Source organism: Halichoerus grypus, chromosome 5, assembly GCF_964656455.1.
Source record: "Halichoerus grypus chromosome 5, mHalGry1.hap1.1, whole genome shotgun sequence".
NCBI lineage: Eukaryota > Metazoa > Chordata > Mammalia > Carnivora > Phocidae > Halichoerus > Halichoerus grypus.
Genome location: NC_135716.1, coordinates 183,170,445 through 183,190,746, shown reverse-complemented (window position 1 = coordinate 183,190,746; position 20,302 = coordinate 183,170,445). Strand labels below are relative to the sequence as shown.

Below are 20,302 nucleotides of genomic sequence, written 5' to 3'. Positions count from 1 at the left end.
CCCATCTGTGGGACAGCAGTTTTCCTAAAGGGAAAACACATGAAGTGGAGTCAGGAGGCTGCAGGGGAGGCCACTCCAGGACAATTACAGTTGCCAACGGAAGAGTCATCCAGGGAAGAATCATCAGCCGAGGGCTTCAACAGAAAAAGACGCGCACTGCATCTTCCACAAGGATGCGACCCGCCCCCCGGCACCTCAGCCAATGAGAAGCCGTCATCAGCCTGAGCTCCTGCTTTCCGGCTTTTCTCCGGGGGGGGGGGGCTTCCTCCCCTTCTCTGTGAGAGAAGGCTCCTCTCCTCTGTCTGTTGGGCTTGCCCGCAGCTTTGCCACACAGCCTGCTTGTCCCAAATAGCAATTCTCTGCTCTTCCCAAATAAACCCATGTTTGCTGGTAAAATAATGGACTTTTTTATTTTTAAGGTTACCATTACTTGGCGATCAGAAATGGGATCCAGAAGAGACCCCCAACAACTCCAAGGCTGGTGGACACACAGGTGCCGATGCCCAAGGCCCACTGGCTCACTGCTTTCTTGCTGACCCTGGATTGTGAGGGCAAGTCTCCTCCTGCATCTCAAGCTCCATCGTCTTTGTGTTTGAGCTCCCCTGGCTTTATCCAGGATCTATTTTAGGGCTTTGGCCTTTCTGTGAGAACTCACTCGCTTGCCCTTTGGTCTGACTTCTGTTTGGAACCGGGCTGTTCCTGTTGAAAGTGTGTTGTGTAGGAATTTTTCCTTCTGCTCTAGAGACAAACCTCTAAGAAATGGGATCCCAGTCATCAAAACTGGGGGCACTGTCCCCCACTTATGGGACCACAGTTGGTTTTATGTTTAAAAACCATGGTCCCTCCTCATGCACACTTCTAACTAAATGGACCGACTTCACCAAATGTAATTTAGAACTTCAGTGGCCATGACGGTGGACTTTTGATCTCCCCAAACTTACTTTCTCAAAACTAAACTGGACACCCATGGCCCTGAAACTGTCAAAACTGAACGGGGCGCCTCTTTGGATTGGTATGATTGTCCAGGACCGCCGAACAATAAACAACATGGTTATCTCTCGGCACCCTGTTGCTCCAAACCCCTGTATATTACTGACATCCGTTCCCAGAGAAAGCAAGTTTTCTTGCTGCACTTGATCTATGCAGTGCATCTTCAGTATTCCAGTTAATAAGGAGAGCCAATTATCTTTTTGCTTTCACTTGGGAAGAACGTAAATACATCTGAACAGTAATGGCCCAGGGTTTCGCAGATGGTCCTTACTTTTCACAAATCTCAAAAGCTAATTTGGATGATACAAAAATTTTCTGTAGGCTCTATTTATTATAATACATAGATGATTTGCTTCTCCACTGCCCTTCTCAAATCTCTTCACAAGAAGATGGCATCCACCTGTATCACTTTTGGCCTTAAAGGGCATAAAATCCCCAAAGAAAAATTGCTGTTTGCTCAAAACAGGTTTGATACTAGGAAACCTCATCTCATAACAAGAACTATGTTACAACCCAGGTAGGGTTCCTGAACTTCCCAAAACCCAAAACTAAGTGCCAATTACAAAGTTTTCTTGAATTGGCTGGCCAGTCGAAATGGGATTCCAAAGGTCTTTCTTGTGGGTCAATGGCTACATGCTTTACTAAGAAAAGGAAAGATCAAGGGCTCCTGGCTGGCTGAGTCAGTAGAACATGCGGCTCTTAATCATCAGTTCAAGCCCTACGTTGGGCATAGAGCTTACTATAAATATAAAAGTAAAAATTAAAAAATGAAAGAGCAGGAAGACACAACTTTGGGGACTTTAAAGAAGAGCCTAATAAGACCCCTGCCCTCAGACATCTTAATTACTAACTTCCCTTTTTCCTCTGTGTAAATGAGAGCGGAGGGAATGCCTTAAGAGTCCTCACCCACAAAAACATGGGGGCCATCATCGACCCACAGGGTATATAGCCAACAACCAGATCCTGTGGCCCAGGGAAGTCCCCCTGGCCTCACAGCCATTCCTGCCACCAACTACCCTGTTAGTTCAGGGCACTGAGGAAATAACCACGGGATCGCCTTTAACCATCCCTGTATGGTAAAACCATGCAAGGGTAAAACCGCAAGCATTTATACCAACAGTTGGGACGCCATGGCTCATGACTTTGGAATGGTTAACAGTGAGGTTTCCTTACCTTGAATGGGAATAGAATTAAAAATGGCTCCCATCAGGCTCCTGAGTGGCTCAGTCGGTTAAGCGTCTGCCTTCAGCTCAGGTCATGATCCCAGGGTCCTGGGATCGAGCCTCGCATCGGGCTCCTGGCTCAGTGGGGATTCTGCTTCTCCCTCTGCCCTTCACCCCACTTGTGTTCGCTCTCTCTCTCATTCTCTCTCAAATAAATAAATTTTTAAAATCTTAAAAAAATTTTATCAGATGCCACACTTTTGCTGCTGCTTTGGCTACGATCAAGGCTCCTGGGTGTTCCAGACACAACTCCCTGGAGACCAAAGGAAACCACCTCACTGATATTTCTGCCAAAAATGATGCTGTCAAGGAAACCCACAGCCGAATCTCTGTCGGGGTCCAAAAGGGATGTTGTTCCAAATGATAATTTGGAAAAATCAACAAGCGATAACCCAACAATTGGCCCCAGAGAAGGAAAAAGAGTATTGGAAATCTAATCATTGTTGGCTCAATTAAAAGAGAGAACTCTGGTTTGGACCCAATAACAATCTGGCCCTACCAGAAATTCTAAAATTCCCACTACTTACCTCTGTATATGCACTAAATCACTGGTCTACTGACAAAATTATAGTGTTCATGAACCAGTATTGGTGGAGAAATATTAACAGTCTGCAAAGACAAAGAGTGCTTACTTCACTTACACACCTGTCCAAAGCTGCGGAAACCTGGTCACACAAATGGATTTTATAAAGCTTTTCCTGTCTCATAGAAATGTCAGTCACAATTCGTATATTTTCTCACTGGCCTGAACCTTTCCCTTTAGGCAGGCCACTGCTTCTTCTGTGATTAAAATTCTGTTCAAATAGGGCGCCTGGGTGGCTCAGTCGGCGAAGCGTCTGCCTTCGGCTCAGGTCATGGTCCCAGACTCCTGGGATCGAGTCCAGAGTCCCGAGTCAGGCTCGTGCCCCTCCCCCCACTCGTTCTCTCTATCAAATAAATAAATAAAATCTTAAAAAAAAAATTCTGTTCAGAAGGATTATCCCTACCTGAGTAACTCCTATCAGACTTCATAGTGATCAGGAAACCCATTTTACCAGTCAGGTGCTTCGACAAGTCTGTGCTGTTTGGCTAGTTTTAGAACAATTTCAGTGTGCATACCACCCTCAATCCTCAAGGTTAGTGAAACACACTAAAGGCACTATGAAGATTCAATTGGCAAAATTTGTAGAGAGCTTCCAGACACCTTGGCTGAAAGCACTGCTGTTGGTCCTTCTAAATCTCAGACTGACACCCTTTGGACCATGTAGACTCTCACCCTTTGAGCTAAGTCACAGGTCATCCAGGGCACTTGGCCCCTGCCTCCTGTCCATAGTCGAAAAAGGAGATACATTCCAATATTTTAAAGGCCTAATTGCATCTGTTAAAAATAACCAGGCCAGGGGCGCCTGGGTGGCTCGGTGGTTAGGCGTCTGCCTTCGGCTCGGGTCCTGAGATCGAGTCCCACCCCGGGCTCCCTGCTCAGCAGGGTGTCTGCTTCTCCCTCTCCCTCTGCTGCTCCCCCTGCTCATGTGCTCTCTCCATATATATATCTCAAATAAAAAATAAATAAATAAAATAACCAGGCTTTGGTAGGGGGCATCTGGTTGGCTCAGTTGGTGCAGTGTGTGACTCTTGCTCTCGGGGTTGTGGGCAAGCCCCCACTGGGTGTACAGATCACTTAAAAATATATTTTCAGAAAATTAAAATAGGGGCACCTGGGTGGCTCAGTCGGTTGAGCGTCTGCCTTCGGCTCAGGTCGAGCCCCATGTCGGGCTCCCTGCTCAGTGGGGAGTCTGCTTCTCCCTCTGCCCCTCACCCGACTCGTGCTCTCTCTCTCAAATAAATGAATAAAATCTTTTAAAAAAATAACCATGTTTTGTAGAGGAACCTTTTCACCATTCATTCCCGGGAGACCTTAAGTATCACACCTTGCAACCTGGAGATTTCGTCTGTTGGCTGACGCACCTCCACAAAGACTCTTCAGCCTTGCTGGAAATGCCCTTCCCAGGCACTGCTAACCAGCCCTTGCGCCACCAAACTCCAAGGAATAGCCTCTTGGATTCACAGGACACATCTAGGAGAAGCACCAAACCCTGACCGGCCCCACACACTGGCTGGTGACTGAAAGCAGGGGCTTCCCAGCCGTGAAACAGATGACATCAGACAGCTTTCCTGAGCTGTCCGGACCAGGCCTGGGTGCCTTCTCCACGCTGTCTGCATCTACTCTTACTTTCATAGAAAGAAAATGCCCTCATCCACATTTCCCCAGGCTCCTGCAAAAAGGGGAAACCTTTTTTTCTTTTTTTGATTATGGCCTTTTTCAGAAACAGCCTCATCATGATCCTGTGACAAATTAGTTTTTCACTTGCTTTTTCCGAAGGATTAGAAGGTTCAAGAGTCACAAAAGTCTTTCATCTGAACTATTATTTGACTCTGGGTTCTTATCCAAATTCACTGTCTCTGAATTTGTGACCTTACAGGCTGTCTTATTGGATAACATTTGTTTTTGCAAACCGTCCTTTTGAGATAACAATACTATTTTAGTACATCTTTGAAGTTTTACTATTTTTGCAAAAAGTTCATTAGCTATTGCTTCATGCTTAGACCTGCACTGTGTCTTACCAAATGTCCTAGGTTCATTCTCTCAGCATACCCCAGTGGTGTGCACTATTCTGCTCTTGTTGCAGCTCTCAGCAGGGACTTCCAGGAGGCACACATGACTCTGGAGGGAGAATTTTTTTCCTCCAAGTCAGAATCAGTACCAATAAATATTTTCAGTTGGCTACTTTCAGACCTCGAGTCCTGGTATGGAATCACCATACAATTTGGAATTGTTGTGTTACTTCTTCTGTTGTATAAATATGTTAAGTTTTGTGGTTGGTTGCCTGCGAAACTTTTGTAAAAATGACGTACCCAGGAAGGAGCTGATTTCCAATGCTGTGGTCTTGATAAATACGTAGTATAGATGGGAAGTGCCTGGGAGTCCTCCCTTCTGACCTTCCTCGTTTCTCAAATATGGCCTTAAGGGGTTCCCAACTGCCACATGATTCCCCTCCAATGTAGGACGTGACAACCAGGAAAGGTCTTTCCTGGCACTGAGGGACAAAACCACTGAATAAGAGGTGCCTGGGGGGCTCAGTCAGTTAAGCGTCCAACTCTTGATTTCAGCTCATGTCATGATCTCAGGGTCCTGGGATAGAGCCCCAAGTTGGGCTCTGCGCTCTGCAGAGAGTCTATTTGAGGATTCTCTCCCTCTGCTCCTACCCTGCTCAAGCACTTTCTCTCTTTCTCCCTCTTTCTAATAAATAAATAAATAAATCTTTTTTTAAAAAATGGGGGCACATGGGTGGCTAGTCGGTTAAGCGATCAACTCTTAATTTCGGCTCAGGTCACGATCTCAGGATTGTGAGGCAGAGCCCTGTATCAGGTGCTGCACTGGGCATGAAGCCTACTTGGGATTCTCCCTCCCTCTCCCTCTGCCCCTCCCCCCCAAAAAACCCAAACACAAAACAAAACGGCATGAAAATTAATAAAGTAGAACACTACATCAAAAACTAATGATGTAATGTATGGTGACTAACATAATAAAAAAAAGAAAAGAAAAGAAAAAAGAAAATTAATAAAGTAAAACCAAGTGGAGTCAGGAGGCTAGAAGGGTGAGCCATGCCACTCAACGTCAGTTCTAGGAAGTGTGGATTACAGACTCCCAGAGAAGAATCATCAAGAGGAAAGAACATCAACTAAGGACCCCAACAGGAAAAGATGTACATTGAATTTTCTACAAAAAAATCAACTATTCCTGCAGCTCAGCCAATGAGAAACTGTCATCACCGAGCTCTCATTCAGAACCACCCCTCCTGACTTCCCCCTTCTTCTCCATAAAATAATGTTCCTCTCCTTTGTCTGTTGGACTTGCTTATGGTCTTTCCATAGCTTAAATGTCCTGAATTGCAATTCTGTTTTTCCTGAATAAATCCAGTTTTGCTGATAAAAAACTTTCATTTTTAAAGTTAACAGGAGGACATGGGTGGGACTGTGAGCAACACACCCAAGATTCTCATCTCCAGGACCACCCATCAGTCCAGACCGGGCCTCCAGCAGGGATGAACAGCTCCACCTGGGCTGGAAGGGTGTTCTGCATGGCAGGTGTCGGGAGGGCTGGGAGTCTGCCAACTAGCACAGGGGTCATAGCTGAGAAAAGAGGATGCAAGAACACAGTGGAAAATTCCCATCCCTACTTCAGACAGTGGCCCTCAAGCCCCAGTGGAGCACTGAGGAAGATGCAGATCCCTGGCACCCGGGGCCCCCATGACGCAAAAGCTGTAGGTCTGGAGTAGGGACTCAAGAGGCTATTTGTCTTTTCCTTCCTTTTTTTTTTTTAAGATTTTATTTATGGGGGCATTGGGGTGACTCAGTCAGTTAAGCGTCTGCCTTCGGGTTGGGTCATGATCCCAGGGTCCTGGGATGGAGCCCCACATCCAGCTCCCTGCTCAGCGGGAAGTCTGCTGCTCCCTCTGCCCCTCCCCCTGTTTGTGCTCTCTCTCTCTCTCTCTCTCTCCGATAAATAAAATCTTTAAAAAAATTTTTTTTCACTTATTTTAGAGAGAGACAGATGGAATGCAACCAGAGGGAGAGGAAAATAATGTCCAGCAGACTTCCCTCTGAGCACAGAGCCCGATTGGGGGCTCCATTCCAGGACCCTGAGATCACCACCTGAGCCGAAACCAAGAGTCGGACACTTAACCAACTGGGCCACCCAGGCACCCCCGTCTTTTTATTCTTTATTGTGGAAAACATCACTTACAAGAGCAGAGAGAAGTAAATGAATCCCGGAGTCCCCACCAAATAGCTCCACTGGTCGACTCTGGTTTCAGATGATCTGTTTCCTCTCTGTTCCCACCCCCTCCTCCACTCCAGATGAGTTTAAACAAATCTCAGACATCACAGCTTGGCATTTGTAAATATCTCAGCATTTCCTCTAAAAGAGAAAGACTCCGTTTAAAAACAGAACCACAGGGGCACCTGGGTGGCTCAGTCGTTAAGCGTGTGCCTTCGGCTCAGGTCATGATCCCAGGGTCCCGGGATCAAGCCCCACAGTGGGCTCCTTGCTCCGTGGGGAGCCTGCTTCTCCCTCTCCCCTGCTTGTGTTCCCTCTCTCGCTGTCTCTCTGTGTGTCAAATAAATAAAAATCTAAAAAAAACACACACACACACAAAAAAAAACAGAACCACAAAATAATTATCCCACCTAAAATATAACACCAATTCCTTGGTGTCATTGAATACCAAGTGAGTGTTCAAGTTTCCCCAGTGGTGTCCTAAAAGTTTTGAGATCCGCATTTGTGAACTGTCTTCACAATCACCAACAGCTGGAAAGATCCCAGATGTTCCCTGACTGGAGAAGAGAGGAACAAAGCGCAGGTAACGCAACTAGGCAGTGAGAAGAAAGAAGGACACACAGGAAGTGGTGCTCACAAGCAGAGTTCCAGGTGTATGATTCCACCCATGTGATATTCTAGAAAAGGCAGAAACCAGAGTGATACAAAGCAGACCTGTTTGCCAGGGGTCAGGGTTGGAAAGGGACTGACCGAAAAGGGGCAGGAAGGAACTGCTGGGGGTGATGGAAACGTTCTGTGTCACAGCTGTGGTGGTCATTCTGTGGGTGTACGCATTTGCTAAAACTCAGTGAGCAGTGAGCTTAAAATAGGTGCATTTGATTGTATGTACATCATACCGTATAAGGTCTGTTTTTAAAAAAGCAGAACTACAATGATCTCACCTTTAAAAAACTGGAAATTCCTTAGTATCTTTTAAGTTTCAAAGGACTATTCAAGTTCCCCCAAGTATCTCATTAATGTTTTAAAATCTGCATTTTGTTGTTTTTCTACTTAAGTGTAATTTGCCTGCAGAAAATGTGCATTTGTAACAAGCTTCCTCAGTTATTCGGATGTAGGTGGTCCGTGGGAGCGGGGGGGGGGGTGACCATATGTATCCCACTCCCCAGGACACCTGTGGCAGGGAGGCCCCGTGGACCTGGAGGCACACAGTGTCGTCACCGGGTCTGGGCCCCGCCTGCAGAAGCCCCCAGCACAGGGCCGTGAACGTCCCAGAGCTGGTTTAGAGTGGCGTCGGGCGGCCGGCAGGGGGAGCCCTCACACCCCGCCGCTCGCGTCAGCGGCCGGGCAGCGGCGAAAGGCGGCAGCTCCTTGCAAGCGCTCGAGCGCCCACTGTGCCACCCAGCAGGAGGAAGAAAGCTTTCCCCTTGCCCTGGCAACAGCCCAGCCAGCGGGGGTCTGTCACACCTCGGCCAATGAGAAGCCACTATACTCTGAACTCCCAGTTTGCTCCAATAGACTTTTTGTTCGTACCCACCTTCAGAACGTCCCCCTCTCCAACATAAAACAGCGTTCCTCTTTGTTCTCCGGGCTTGCCTATGGTTTTGCTGTAAGCCTCCTGGCCCTGCAATTCCTGAATAACCCCCCCCCCTTTTTTTTGACTGGTAAAATAACTGGCAGCTTTATTTTTAAGGTTAACGGGAAAAAGCAACTTCTGGCCTGACTGAAACCAGGGAGCTGGTGGACTACCACAGTCCAAGGCGATGCCAAGCTGCCCGGCCCACTTACAGGGGGAGGCTGGACAGTGGGTGAGCAACAGCCTACCCAACCCGAGGCTCCCTGGGCTGCAACGACCGCGCCTTTTTCCAGGGCCTCCCTGTCCTAGCAAGAAGGGAGTCAGCACTGTGCACCGTTCTATAGAATGTTCCAGAACATTAGCTCAAGGTATGGTCTCTGTAAATCAGATTCGATGTTTTTATTAATTCCACTGTAAACCCAAGACAGAGCCCAAGGGAAAAAAATTCTAATCCATTAACATACTAGAATTTAGGTCCTTTCCACTAACATTTTGGCCACTAGATGCCAGATCTACCAAAAGTCGCATCTCCTGGACGCCAGGCACTAGCCCAGGCATTCTCAGCACACAGCGGTGAACAAAGCAATCCCTAACCTCAAGACATTTCCTAGCAGATTTGCATCTAAGAGCATGCAAACAAAAAGTCCCATGGCAGACCTCACACACTTACCTACAAGTAAATGACTCCTAAATTATCTGCCCTGGGCAAAGTCCGCCTCCATTAGCTAGGTGGTTTGAGAGCCAACTGCAGTCCCCAGGGAGCTTCTGAAACCCTTAGGAAATCCTTCCTCTCCCAGGCCTGCCATAAATTCCAGTTTCTTATCCCTCTACAATACTACACTGTCCCATAATGTAGCCACCAGTCACAGGAGACTATGTATGTTTACATTTAAATTAAAAATCCAGTTCCTCCACGTCTGGCCACATTTCAGGCCCTCAGTGGCCAGTGACTAGTGGCTACCATACTGGACAGTGCAAACATGGAGCATTTCCATCAGGGCTCCACAAAGCCCTATTCTCCAACAACCTGTTACAGGACATGTCCTTCAACTTTATTTCAACAAACACTCGGGGGCTTCTGCTAGGGGCCCACACTGATGCCATGATTAAGCCTCACAACCAAATATAAACTTCAGCTTAAAAGGCAGTGGAAAAACCACAGCAAGAGGGACACTGGCAGGGAATAATCCACCAGGAGCCTTCAGCTCCTGGTCAAGGTCCAAGGTCTGCCTTTCACCAAGTCCTTAACCTCTGAGGACCTCGTTTTCCCCATCTGTAACATGACAGAGCTGGACTGGAGGGCTTCTAAGGGTCCTTCCAGGTCTAACATTCTACAACTCTGAATCCAACAAGGAAAAATGTAATTTGCTAACTAAACGTTAATTAACATTACTTAAACCAAAGGAAATAAACCAAAATAACCAAAGGAAAGATGCTCTTCTGAGACTTTAAATGCTGTCCAGGCACCTGCATCATAGGGCTGTATCAAAAAGACGAGGAGACAGCACCCCACAGTGGCCTGACTATCCAGAGTTCAGGTTCTCAAAGTTAAACTGTTCTCTTTGTGAGCTCACATTCCCTTTGTGAGCTCACTTTTATAACTGCCCAGCACTGCGCCAAAGATTTTAATCACTAAAGTAGGCATTATCATCTCCAATTCACAAATAAGAGAGCTGAGGCCCATCGAGGTTAAGGAACATGCCGAAAACCACTCACCTACAAGAGGCAGAGCTAGGATTCGAATCCAGGCCCCTCAGCCTCTTGAGCCCGTGTCCCACTTTTTGGACAAAAAGAGCTTTATTTACTTACAAGGTGCCAGCCATTCCATTCCACCAGGCACTAGATACACTTTCTTTAACACTCGGACCAACCAGGAGAAAATGGGACACTGGAAAGCCAGGCAGCTTCCGAATGGGTGGAGGTTGAATTCGTTTAATGCTAATGTTTAGTCAGCTGATTACATTTTTCCTTGTTGGACTGCGGGGCTGGTTCTAACCACTGCCTTCCCCAGCCTTTAGAGCCCCATCCCTTCAACACCTCCTTCCAAACCGAGAGCATGTGACCACTCTTAATTATCTAGGATGGTGGCGGTTCTGGCATCCTTCCCTGCTGGACTGTGAACACCCTGAAGGTGGGGACCAAATTTTCCATGTCGGTCAGTGTCCCTCTATGGCACTCCGCTCCTTCACAAGCCAGTGAAACTTGTTAAATTCATGGGCTTGGCTGTCCTAGGCCAAGAGGCTCCTCTTTCAACACGGGGTATCAGCTCAGATGTCCTTAAAGGGCACCCCGCCCTAGTAAGTCCACTCTCCAGTGTCCTGGGGTTTCTCTGGGCCAAGTCCTTATGACCACGGCCCTCTTCACAGCCCCGCCCTGACTCCCTTCAGCAATCGTGTGGGCACCAGAGGCTCACCTCAGCCAGGCTTCCTGCCCACCTGTCCCACGGCCACTCAGAGATAATACGCAATTGTGAATGTGCCAGAGGCAGCAAGGGACACACCCAGGGTGACAAAAAGCACACACACATATGCGTAGATTGAAATCAGCATCTTCTTTTTTGCGGGGGAGTGCAGTGGAAAATCCACAGGTCTGGACACAGATGACCTGGCAGGGGCTGCCTTCAGGCTCTTGTGGCTGGATGACCTTACAGAGACATTGGGGCTCCCAGAGCCTCAATTTCCTCCTCCAGTTTCTTTCCTCTCTTCACAGTGGTGAGACCCCTGCTATCCTCCCTCCCAGGGAAGCTGGGCAAACCGAATGAGACGAGAGATACACAGGCCCTTTGCAAACATTGAATGCCAAGGTCACTTGGCCAATACAAGGCAGAGCCTGATCCAAGGCCCTGACTCCAGGCCCGTCCTTTTCCAACTCAGTTGCTTCTATTATTTTTGCCCTGGAACTCGGGAGTTGGTGGGGCCATGACCACCACACAGCCAACAAAGGGAACACAGCAAGGTTCCCCTTAAAAATCTCCTCTTCCTAGAAAACTCAAAACTGACCTTGAGGTCAGGAAAGGCTTCTGACCCGGTCAGAAGTGAGATGGAGTCAAGGCACCGCATTGATCCCGCACTCACTATACACACCCAGCCACTGCCTTTTCCAGAGAGATGTCAACATCCACGGGAAACCCACCTGGCTGGGACCCAAGGTCAGTGTGATGCCCAGCCCCATACCAGGAAGCAGCTCACTCTTAGTGGTGCACCAGGCAGGACAGCCCTGCTGCAGGCCCCAGTCCTAGTGCGGCCTTCCCAGACTTCTTGCCCTTACTCATTACTCAGCTCATGCTCAAATACCAGCGTGCCTGCTTCTGATTCTGCCCAAAGGGATGAAGAGTAACCTTGAGGCGGCCCTCAGCGCTCCAGTGGGAAATAAGCCAGCTCATAATCTCCAGCTTCCTCTGGGGGCTTCTATCTACCCAGGGCCCATGGAGGAAGGTAGGGGTGGTCCGCTGCGAAGAACAACCCTGTGTCCCCATTGTGTAAGATGCTTCCAGGCTCAATGGTGCAATAAACCGTCAGCAGGGAAGGGTATTTTCTGCTCTTCCAGTTAACACCGGCTTTCCGCAAAAGCCGAGGCAGTACACTGAAGGGAATGTACCTCTGCAGCCCCCGCCCACTCGGGTACCCACCCAAGGGCTCGCCGGGCGAGCTGGTTATCTGCGCCCCACCTCTCGGGGGATCGGGTTGGCGATGCACCAGCGCCCGAAGAACGCCCTCGAATTAGGGGGGCTCAAAGGGAGCCGGCCTGGGGCTCGGGTGCGCTCGGGCACGGCAGGGCGGGGCGCGGCGCGGGGGATGCGCATCGACCCCGCCCGGAAGGGCGTCGCGCGGATTCTTCCCGCAAACGGCCTGCGTGGCCGCCGCGCCGTCCCCGGGATGCGCCAGGGGCCGCCGGCGCTGCGGAGTCCGAGGCGCTTCCCTGCCGCGGCGGGCGAGCGGCGAACCGGAGAGGCCGGGCCGGGCACCTGGCTGGGGCGGGGGTGGTTGGGGGAGGGCGTGGAGGGGCGCTGGCCTGCGCGGGCCGGGGCGGGCCCGGGCGCTGACTCGGTGTCCTGGCCGCCCGCCGTGCCGCGCGCCCCGCTTACCGGCAGATCTGGATGGCGGACGGCGTCTCGGCGGCGGGGCCTGACATGCCGGCGGCGGCGGCGAGCGGCTGAAGGAGAGCGCAGGTGTCTGGCAGGCCTGGCGCGGAATGAATGAGCCCGGGCGGCGCCATGGAGGGGGAGGGAGGAGGCGGGGCCATGGCGCCGGTGGGGCGGGGCCTGAGCGCCGGCGGCGAATCGAACGCGGCCTCCTGTGCCGGCCCCGCCCCCACGCGCCCCGCCCCTCGAGCCGCCGCCGGCTCCCCCGGCGTCCGGTTCTGGCTGCGGCGGGGCGCGGTGGGGCGCCACTTCTAGAAGGTTCGGCGGCTGTTGGGCGGCGCCGAGGGGGGCGGCCGCGTGGATCAGCCTCGCCCCGCGCGGCGCGTGTTCGTGTGGGGCGTTCCGGCCGCCCGCGCCCGGCGGTTGAAGGTCACAGCGCCCCGCGAGGCGGCCTCGGCCCGCGTGCGGCAGAGAGGCCTACGGGGGTGCGCGTCCGGGTGTCGCCTTCTCGAATCAGCCATGACAGGAAACTGGAGGCGGTTTCCCGTAAAAGAGCATTTACGATCGGGCTGCCGTGTGTTGTGCCGGGAGGGAGGTTGGGTGCGCGGAACCGGGAGCCCGGAGCCGGCCGCCACGCAGTGTTTCTGCTGCAGCCGCCGAGCTGGGCTGGGGATGTGCCTACACCGCCCGCTGCAAACCGCTGCAAACCGCTTCGGGGTTCGTGCGGAAGGACTTCCCGGGAGCGCAGAGCTTTTGCTTGGGGGCGTGCATGCTGCACTAGGAGCCCTGCTGCTGATCTGTTACGTTGCACACCGTATGCTCCGCCACGGAGCCCAGGTCAAGTCGGGGTCACAAAATATGCCCAAAATACACCAAAGAGGAAAAAGGTGATTGCTTCTACATGCCAGAATTACAGAGAGCTTTTCACCCCGTGTGAGGGTTGCCTTTTTCCAATTTTTCCATTTGTTAAAATGAACATAAATTGCTTTTGTAGTCAGATTTTTAAAAAAGATTTTATTTATTTTTTGACAGACAGCAAGAGAGGGAACACAAGCAGGGGGAGTGGGAGAGGGAGAAGCAGGCTTCCCGCGGAGCAGGGAGCCGGAGCCCCGCATCCCAAGACCCTGGGATCATGACCCGAGCCGCAGGCAGCCGCCTAACGACTGAGCCACCCAAGCGCCCCTGTAGTCAGATTTTTAAAAATCAAATGAAACCCACAGAACTCGAGCTCTTCAGTGAAGTTTGAAAACCCATTTATTCTAAACTAAATAGCTCTGAAGGAATCGTGCCTCATCCTGGTCACTCTTGCATTACCAGACCCAAGGAGGCCACCCAGATCCCATCTATGATTTAACATTATTGCACTAGAAATTTTGTTTTGTAGCGTGAATTAAATCGATGCAAGCATCAAGGGTCACCAAGCCTGGTTAACCACCACCTCTTCCCAGGATGGGTCCCAAAGTTGATGGATTTCTTACTGTGGGACCCTGGGAGCAATAACCAGCTTTGGAGCCTTAGGCAAGGCAGTTTCCTCATCGGTTCATTGGGAGTAATACCTTTCTGACCTTCCACAGGAGAAATGAGGTAATGAATGTAAGGGGCCTACCACATTAATAATTAGGGCCTTCTTCCTCTTTGTTCTCACCTTTCCTGCTCACATGTTAGTTTTCTCTAAACAGCTCTTCCCACGCAGTCAATGCAATGGAATAAGGATTTACAGAGGCCCTGCCCTATTTGTATAGGTTGGAGCATTCCCATGAAGTTGGATACATTTTTGTTCTTCAAAAAGCTGCAAATCTGGGGCGCCTGGGTGGCTCAGTCCTTAAGCGTCTACCTTTGGCTCAGGTCATGATCCCAGGGTCCTGGGATCGAGCCCCGCATCGGGCTCCCTGCTCCGCGGGAAGCCTGCTTCTCCCTCTCCCACTCCCCCTGCTTGTGTTCCCTCCCTCGCTATGTCTCTCTGTCAAATAAATAAATAAAATATATTTTTTAATAAATAAATAAATAAATAAGCTCCAGATCTGATTGGGAGACAGATTGGGGACACAAAAAGCCTGGTTGTGACCACATGCTGAACCAAATTCCTAGACCAGGGAATGGGGTGAATGCTTCAGGAGTAAATAGCCCAGTGCTTCCCAGAGGGGGACAGAAAGATCTGGAACAACATCTGTACCTTTGGGAAAGGGTGTGGCTCTGCTTTGGCCAAAGACAGCATGTCAACCTTCTCCATGTGACAGCTTGTCCAGTAGCCGAGGGAGCCTGTGTCCTGGTTCTGCAGAGAAAACGGTGCTCCGGGATTAACCACTTGTCTATAATTGCCAGTTGTTTATGCCCTTGCCCAGTGTTCAAGGTCAGCAGTGGGGGTGGGGAAGGGCAATCCCATAGCAAAAACATCATGAATTGTCTTTATAAAGCGCTGATGGATTTATCCTGGTCTCTCACCTTACAGTCCCCCACCTTCCCACTTTGGGATTTTTTCCTACTTTCTCCCAAAGTTGACGGGCCATTTCTGTCCCTGCGTTTCAGCAAAACTTCTCAGAAGAGCTGTTAATATATACACTCTCCGTCCTCTACCCACCCCCCTTTCTCTTTTGAACCCGTTCCATCTGGGTTTTGTCTCTGCAGCTCAATGTATCAAGGTCACTAATTCCAAGTTGTTAAATCCAGTAATCCGTTGTCAGAAGTCATCTCTCTTGAAACGCTTATTCCTTGCCTTCCAAGATGCCACACACTGCTATTTTTCTGGCCATTTTGCTCAGCCTGCTCTGCTGGTTCTGCCCCAGGGGAGGCCCAGACCTCTCCCCTGAATTCTGGACACATGCATCCTCTTGCCTGGCCCACACGTCACCCCAATTGTGTAGTAAGCATCTCATGCTCCCCCTGAAATTGCTGCTCATGGTCTTCCCCATTGGAGTTTCTTCCTTCCTATTGCTTCAAGCTAACAACTGAGTCACCCGTGACTTGTTTCTCTCCCAGCCCTCATCCAGCCCATCAGCAAATCCTGCCAGCTCTGCATTCAAAGTAAGTCTAGAATGTGCCCCGTCTCCCCGTGGCATTCAAGAATCTGCCCACACCTCCATCCACATGGCTTCATCTCTGCTCTCCTCCTTGCTCGCTGAGTCCCTCCTCTGTGACCCCTCAGATGGTCCTTGACTACACCTGACCGCTCTTTCTTCAAGCACCCCCGAGACTCAGCCCTCACTTCCTTGGGTCTTTACTAAAATATCACCTATAAACAAGGCCTTCCCTGGCCACCTCTCTAAAACTGCTGTTCCTCAGCATCCCTACCTCTCTCCCTGACTTCTTTTTCCCCTTATCTCTTTTTTTTTAAGATTTTATTTATTTATTTGACACAGAGAGAGTGATAGCACAAGCGGGGGAGCAGCAGAGGGAGAGGGAGAAGCAGGCTCCAGGCTGAGCAGGGAACCCGATGTGGGGCTCGATCCCAGGACCCCCAGGATCACGACCTGAGCAGAAGGCAGACGCTTAACTGACTGAGCCACCCAGGCACCCCTCTCCTTAACCCTTAACCCTTAATGCCACTTAACATATATTTTATTCATCTATTTATTGCGTCTCCCCCAACCAGAATGCCTGTTCCATGGGGGCAGGATTTTTTTTTTTTTTTACTCTTTTTTCATTGCTGCGTGCCAAGCCCCTAGAAGAGTGCCTCACCTGTAACAAGCGCTCAGGAAATATTTTACCAGTGATCGACTCAGCAGAGGTTCACAGCAACATACTGGACCGCAGCAGCTATTTGATTCATTCTCCTTAATTTCCCCACTCTTTCATTGGACTAAAAATAGTATCCATAAATTGTCATTTTAAAAGCTTACATATAAAAAAATAAAATAAAAATAAAAAGTTTACATATATTATTTAAATAATGTCTGCAAATTTTTAAGGAAAGATACTAATTTTTAAGATTTTATTTATTTATTAGAGAGAATGTGTGCACAAGAGAGAGTGAGCAGGGGCAGAGGAGAGGGAAAAGCAGACTCCCCACTGAGCAAGGGAGCCTGATGCAGGGCTTGATCCCAGGACCCCGGGATCGCTACCTGAACCGAAGGCAGACACCTAACCAACTGAGCCACCCAAGCACCCCTATGGAAAGACAGTTAAGAAACTATTGACACTGGTAACCTTTGGGCAGAAGGGGTGAGGCCTTTGCTTTCCATTTATATATATATGTGTGTGTGTATATATATATACACACACATATATATATATTTTAAGATTTAGATTTATTTATTTATTTGAGGGGGAGGGCAGATGGAGAGAGAAAATCCCTGCTGAGCATGGAGCCAGACTTGGGGCTCGATCCCACAACCCTGAGATCATGACCTGAGCCGAAATCAAGGGTCAGCCGCTTAACCGACCGAGCCACCCAGGTGCCCCTCGTTTATATATTTTTGTACTGTTACCATCTAATCTCTTGACTGTTTTATTATTTTTTTCAAGTCAGTATGGAGTATCAGATATGAAGCAATAGGGACTCCCATATGCTGATGGTGGAAATATAAGTTGGTGCAGCCTCTTTGGAAAATAGCTAAAGATAATTGTTAAAGTTGGAAAGAGCCATAGCCTTTGACCCAGAAATCCTACTACCAGGTACATTGCCAATATATTGAACATGAGGTCACCAGATAGGCTTCAAAGAGGAGTCACAGCAACACTGTTTGTGATAACCCCAGACTGGAACTCAGATGTCCCTCAGCAGCATACCAGCTTGAGAGATTGTAGGACCCTCACCAGTGCAACACCGAGTAGTGAAAACCCATGAACTTTAACTACACACAAGGAGGAATCACAACGTGGAGGAAAAGAAGAAAGATCCAGAAGAATATATAGTATCAAGCCACGTGTACGTAGAGCAAACACTCTATTTGTGCTGTTATCAAAAAGGTAAGTGTTGGGCCCCTGCGTGGCTCAGTTGGTTAAACGACTGCCTTCAGCTCAGGTCATGATCCTGGAGTCCCGGGATCGAGTCCCACATCAGGCTCCTTGCTCGGCGGGGAGTCTGCTTCTTCCTCTGACCCTATCCCCTCTTGTGCTCTCTCTCTCTCTCTCTCTCAAATGACTGCCTTCAGCTCAGGTCATGACCCCAGGGTTCTGGGATCAAGCCCCACATCGGGCTCTCTGCCCGGTGGGGAGCCTGCTTCTTCTCCCTCTGCCTACTTGTGATCTGTCAAATAAATAAAATCTTTAAAAAAAAAATGGAGGGAAATCTTGTGATTTGCAACAGCATAGATGAACCTGGATGGCATTACACTAAGTGAAATAAGCCAGACAGAGAAAGACAAATACTGCATGGTATGCCTTATATGTAGAATCCTTTAGAAAAAAACATTGACCTCATAGAAATAGGGAGTAGAAAAGTGGTCACCAGGGCTGAGGGTTGGGGGAAATAGGAAGAGGTTGGTAAAATGGTACAAGCTTTTAGCTATAAGATGAATAAGGTCTGAGGATCTAATGTATATAACATGGTGACTATAGTTGAGAACACTGTATTGTATAACTGAAATTTGCTAAGAATAAATGAAAAATAAATAACTCTGTTAGGAAAATATAAGTAGGTGGTAAAAGCTATAAAGAGAAACAAGGATATGACTGTCAGGGAAGTCAGGATAGTGGGTCCCTCCAATGGAAGGGAGAGTGTTGTCATCAGAGGGTGACGTGGAATGGGGAGAGTATGGGGGTATTCACATTTCTTCTCTTGACCTGGGTGATTGTGTACAGGTTCATCATTTTTTTTTTTAAAGACTTTATTTATTTATTTGACAGAGAGAGATGCAGTGAGAGAGGGAACACAAGCAGGGGGAGTGAGAGAGGGAGAAGCAGGCTTCCGGTGGAGCAGGGAGCCCGATGCGGGGCTCGATCCCAGGACCCTGGGATCATGACCTGAGCCGAAGGCAGACGCTTAACGACTGAGCCACCCAGGCGCCCCCAGGTTCATCATTTTTTTAATACTATACTACATCACAACTTAAAAAAAAAAAATGGGGGGCACCTGGGTGGCTCAGTCAGTTAGGAGTCCAACTCTTGATTTTGGCTCGAGTCGTGATCTCGGGGTCGTGAGATCCAGCCCCAATTCCATCTCCGTGACGTCACGGAGTCTGCCTGATCCTCTCCCTCTGCTCCGCCCCCTGGCTCGAGCATGCTCTCTGTCTCTCTCTCTCTCTCTCTCAAATAAATAAATAAATAAAATCTTAAAAAAAAAAAAACAGTGTGTCTCGGAAGTGGAATTATGCCCCCCCCCTTTCTTTAAGATTTTACTTATTTATTTGAGAGAGAGCACGAGCAGAAGGAGGGGCAGAGAGAGAAGGAGAAGCAGACTCCCCGCTAAACAGGGAGCCCGATGCGGGGCTCTGTCCCAGGACCCTGGGAACATGACCTGAGCCGAAGGCAGATGCTTAACTGACTGAGCCACCCAGGCACCCCTGGGATTATGGACTTTTTAAAAATATATATATATTTTAGGGAAGTAGTGAGTTGTGGTTATGGGCATGGATTAGGTAGTCAAATTCCTGTGTTCATGTATCTCTATCAGTTGTATGGCATTGGGCAAGTCACCTTCGCTCTGTGCCCAACTTGCTTCATCAGAAATGCGATCACTGGGGTGCCTGGGTGGCTCAGTCATTAAGCGTCTGCCTTCAGCTCAGGTCATGATCCCAGGGTCCTGGGATCGAGCCCCGCATCGGGTTCCCTGCTCTGCTGGAAGCCTGCTTCTCCCTCTCCCTCTCCCCCTGCTTGTGTTCCCTCTCTCACTGTGTGTCTCTCTCTGTGTCAAATAAATAAATAAATAAATCTTTTTTTTTAAAAAAAAGAGGGGGGCGCCTGGGTGGCTCAGTCGTTAAGTGTCTGCCTTCGGCTCAGGTCATGATCCCAGGGTCCTGGGATCGAGCCCCGCATCGGGCTCCCTGCTCCGCGGGAAGCCTGCTTCTCCCTCTCCCACTCCCCCTGCTTGTGTTCCTGCTCTCGCTGTGTCTCTCTCTGTCAAATAAATAAATATCTTTAAAAAATAAATAAATAAATAAAAATAAAAAAAATAAAAAAAAGAGGGGCACCTGGGTGGCTCAGTCATTAAGCGTCTGCCTTCAGCTCAGGTCATGGTCCCAGGGTCCTGGGATCGAGCCCCGCATTGGGCTCCCTGCTCCGTGGAAAGCCTACTTCTCCCTCTCTCACTCCCCCTGCTTGTGTTCCCTCTCTCACTGTGTCTCTCTCTATCAAATAAATAAAATCTTTAAAAAAAAAAAAAAAAAAAAAGCAATCACAGTGTGGTGAGAATAGAATAGGTAAGAGGTGAGAAGCAACAAACATGCTAACATATTGACTATTAGTATACTTAATTCCATTAAGCATAATAAATATCGTTCCTTAAACTGAAGATGTGGCTCTTGTGTATACTTGAATTTATAACCCAGAGCTATGCAAAAGAAGAGGCCTAATAAACACAGGGCGTGTCCCCCAAAACTGCCAGTGTGTAGATGAGCGCAATTCACCTGCCCCATGCCTGGAAAGGGGTGAGGCAGAGACAGTTCAACGGGTGGCCGTGGATCAGCAGAGAAGGGCTCCCAGGACATGCACTCAGAGCACCAAGTATCACTGTTGTTGCCTCC

General features: G+C 49.1%; 1 protein-coding gene across 1 annotated transcript in view; it reads right to left on the bottom strand.

The window, feature by feature from the left end:
* Positions 1-12,845, bottom strand: part of ACOT7 (acyl-CoA thioesterase 7) — a 110,194-nt gene extending 97,349 nt beyond the window's left edge. The window contains exon 1 of the mRNA XM_036064483.2: positions 12,687-12,845. Within this exon, the coding sequence (XP_035920376.2) occupies positions 12,687-12,844 (158 nt within the window). The 5' untranslated portion in view covers position 12,845. The remainder of the gene's footprint in view (positions 1-12,686) is intronic.
* Between the last annotated feature and the right edge of the window lie 7,457 nt (positions 12,846-20,302).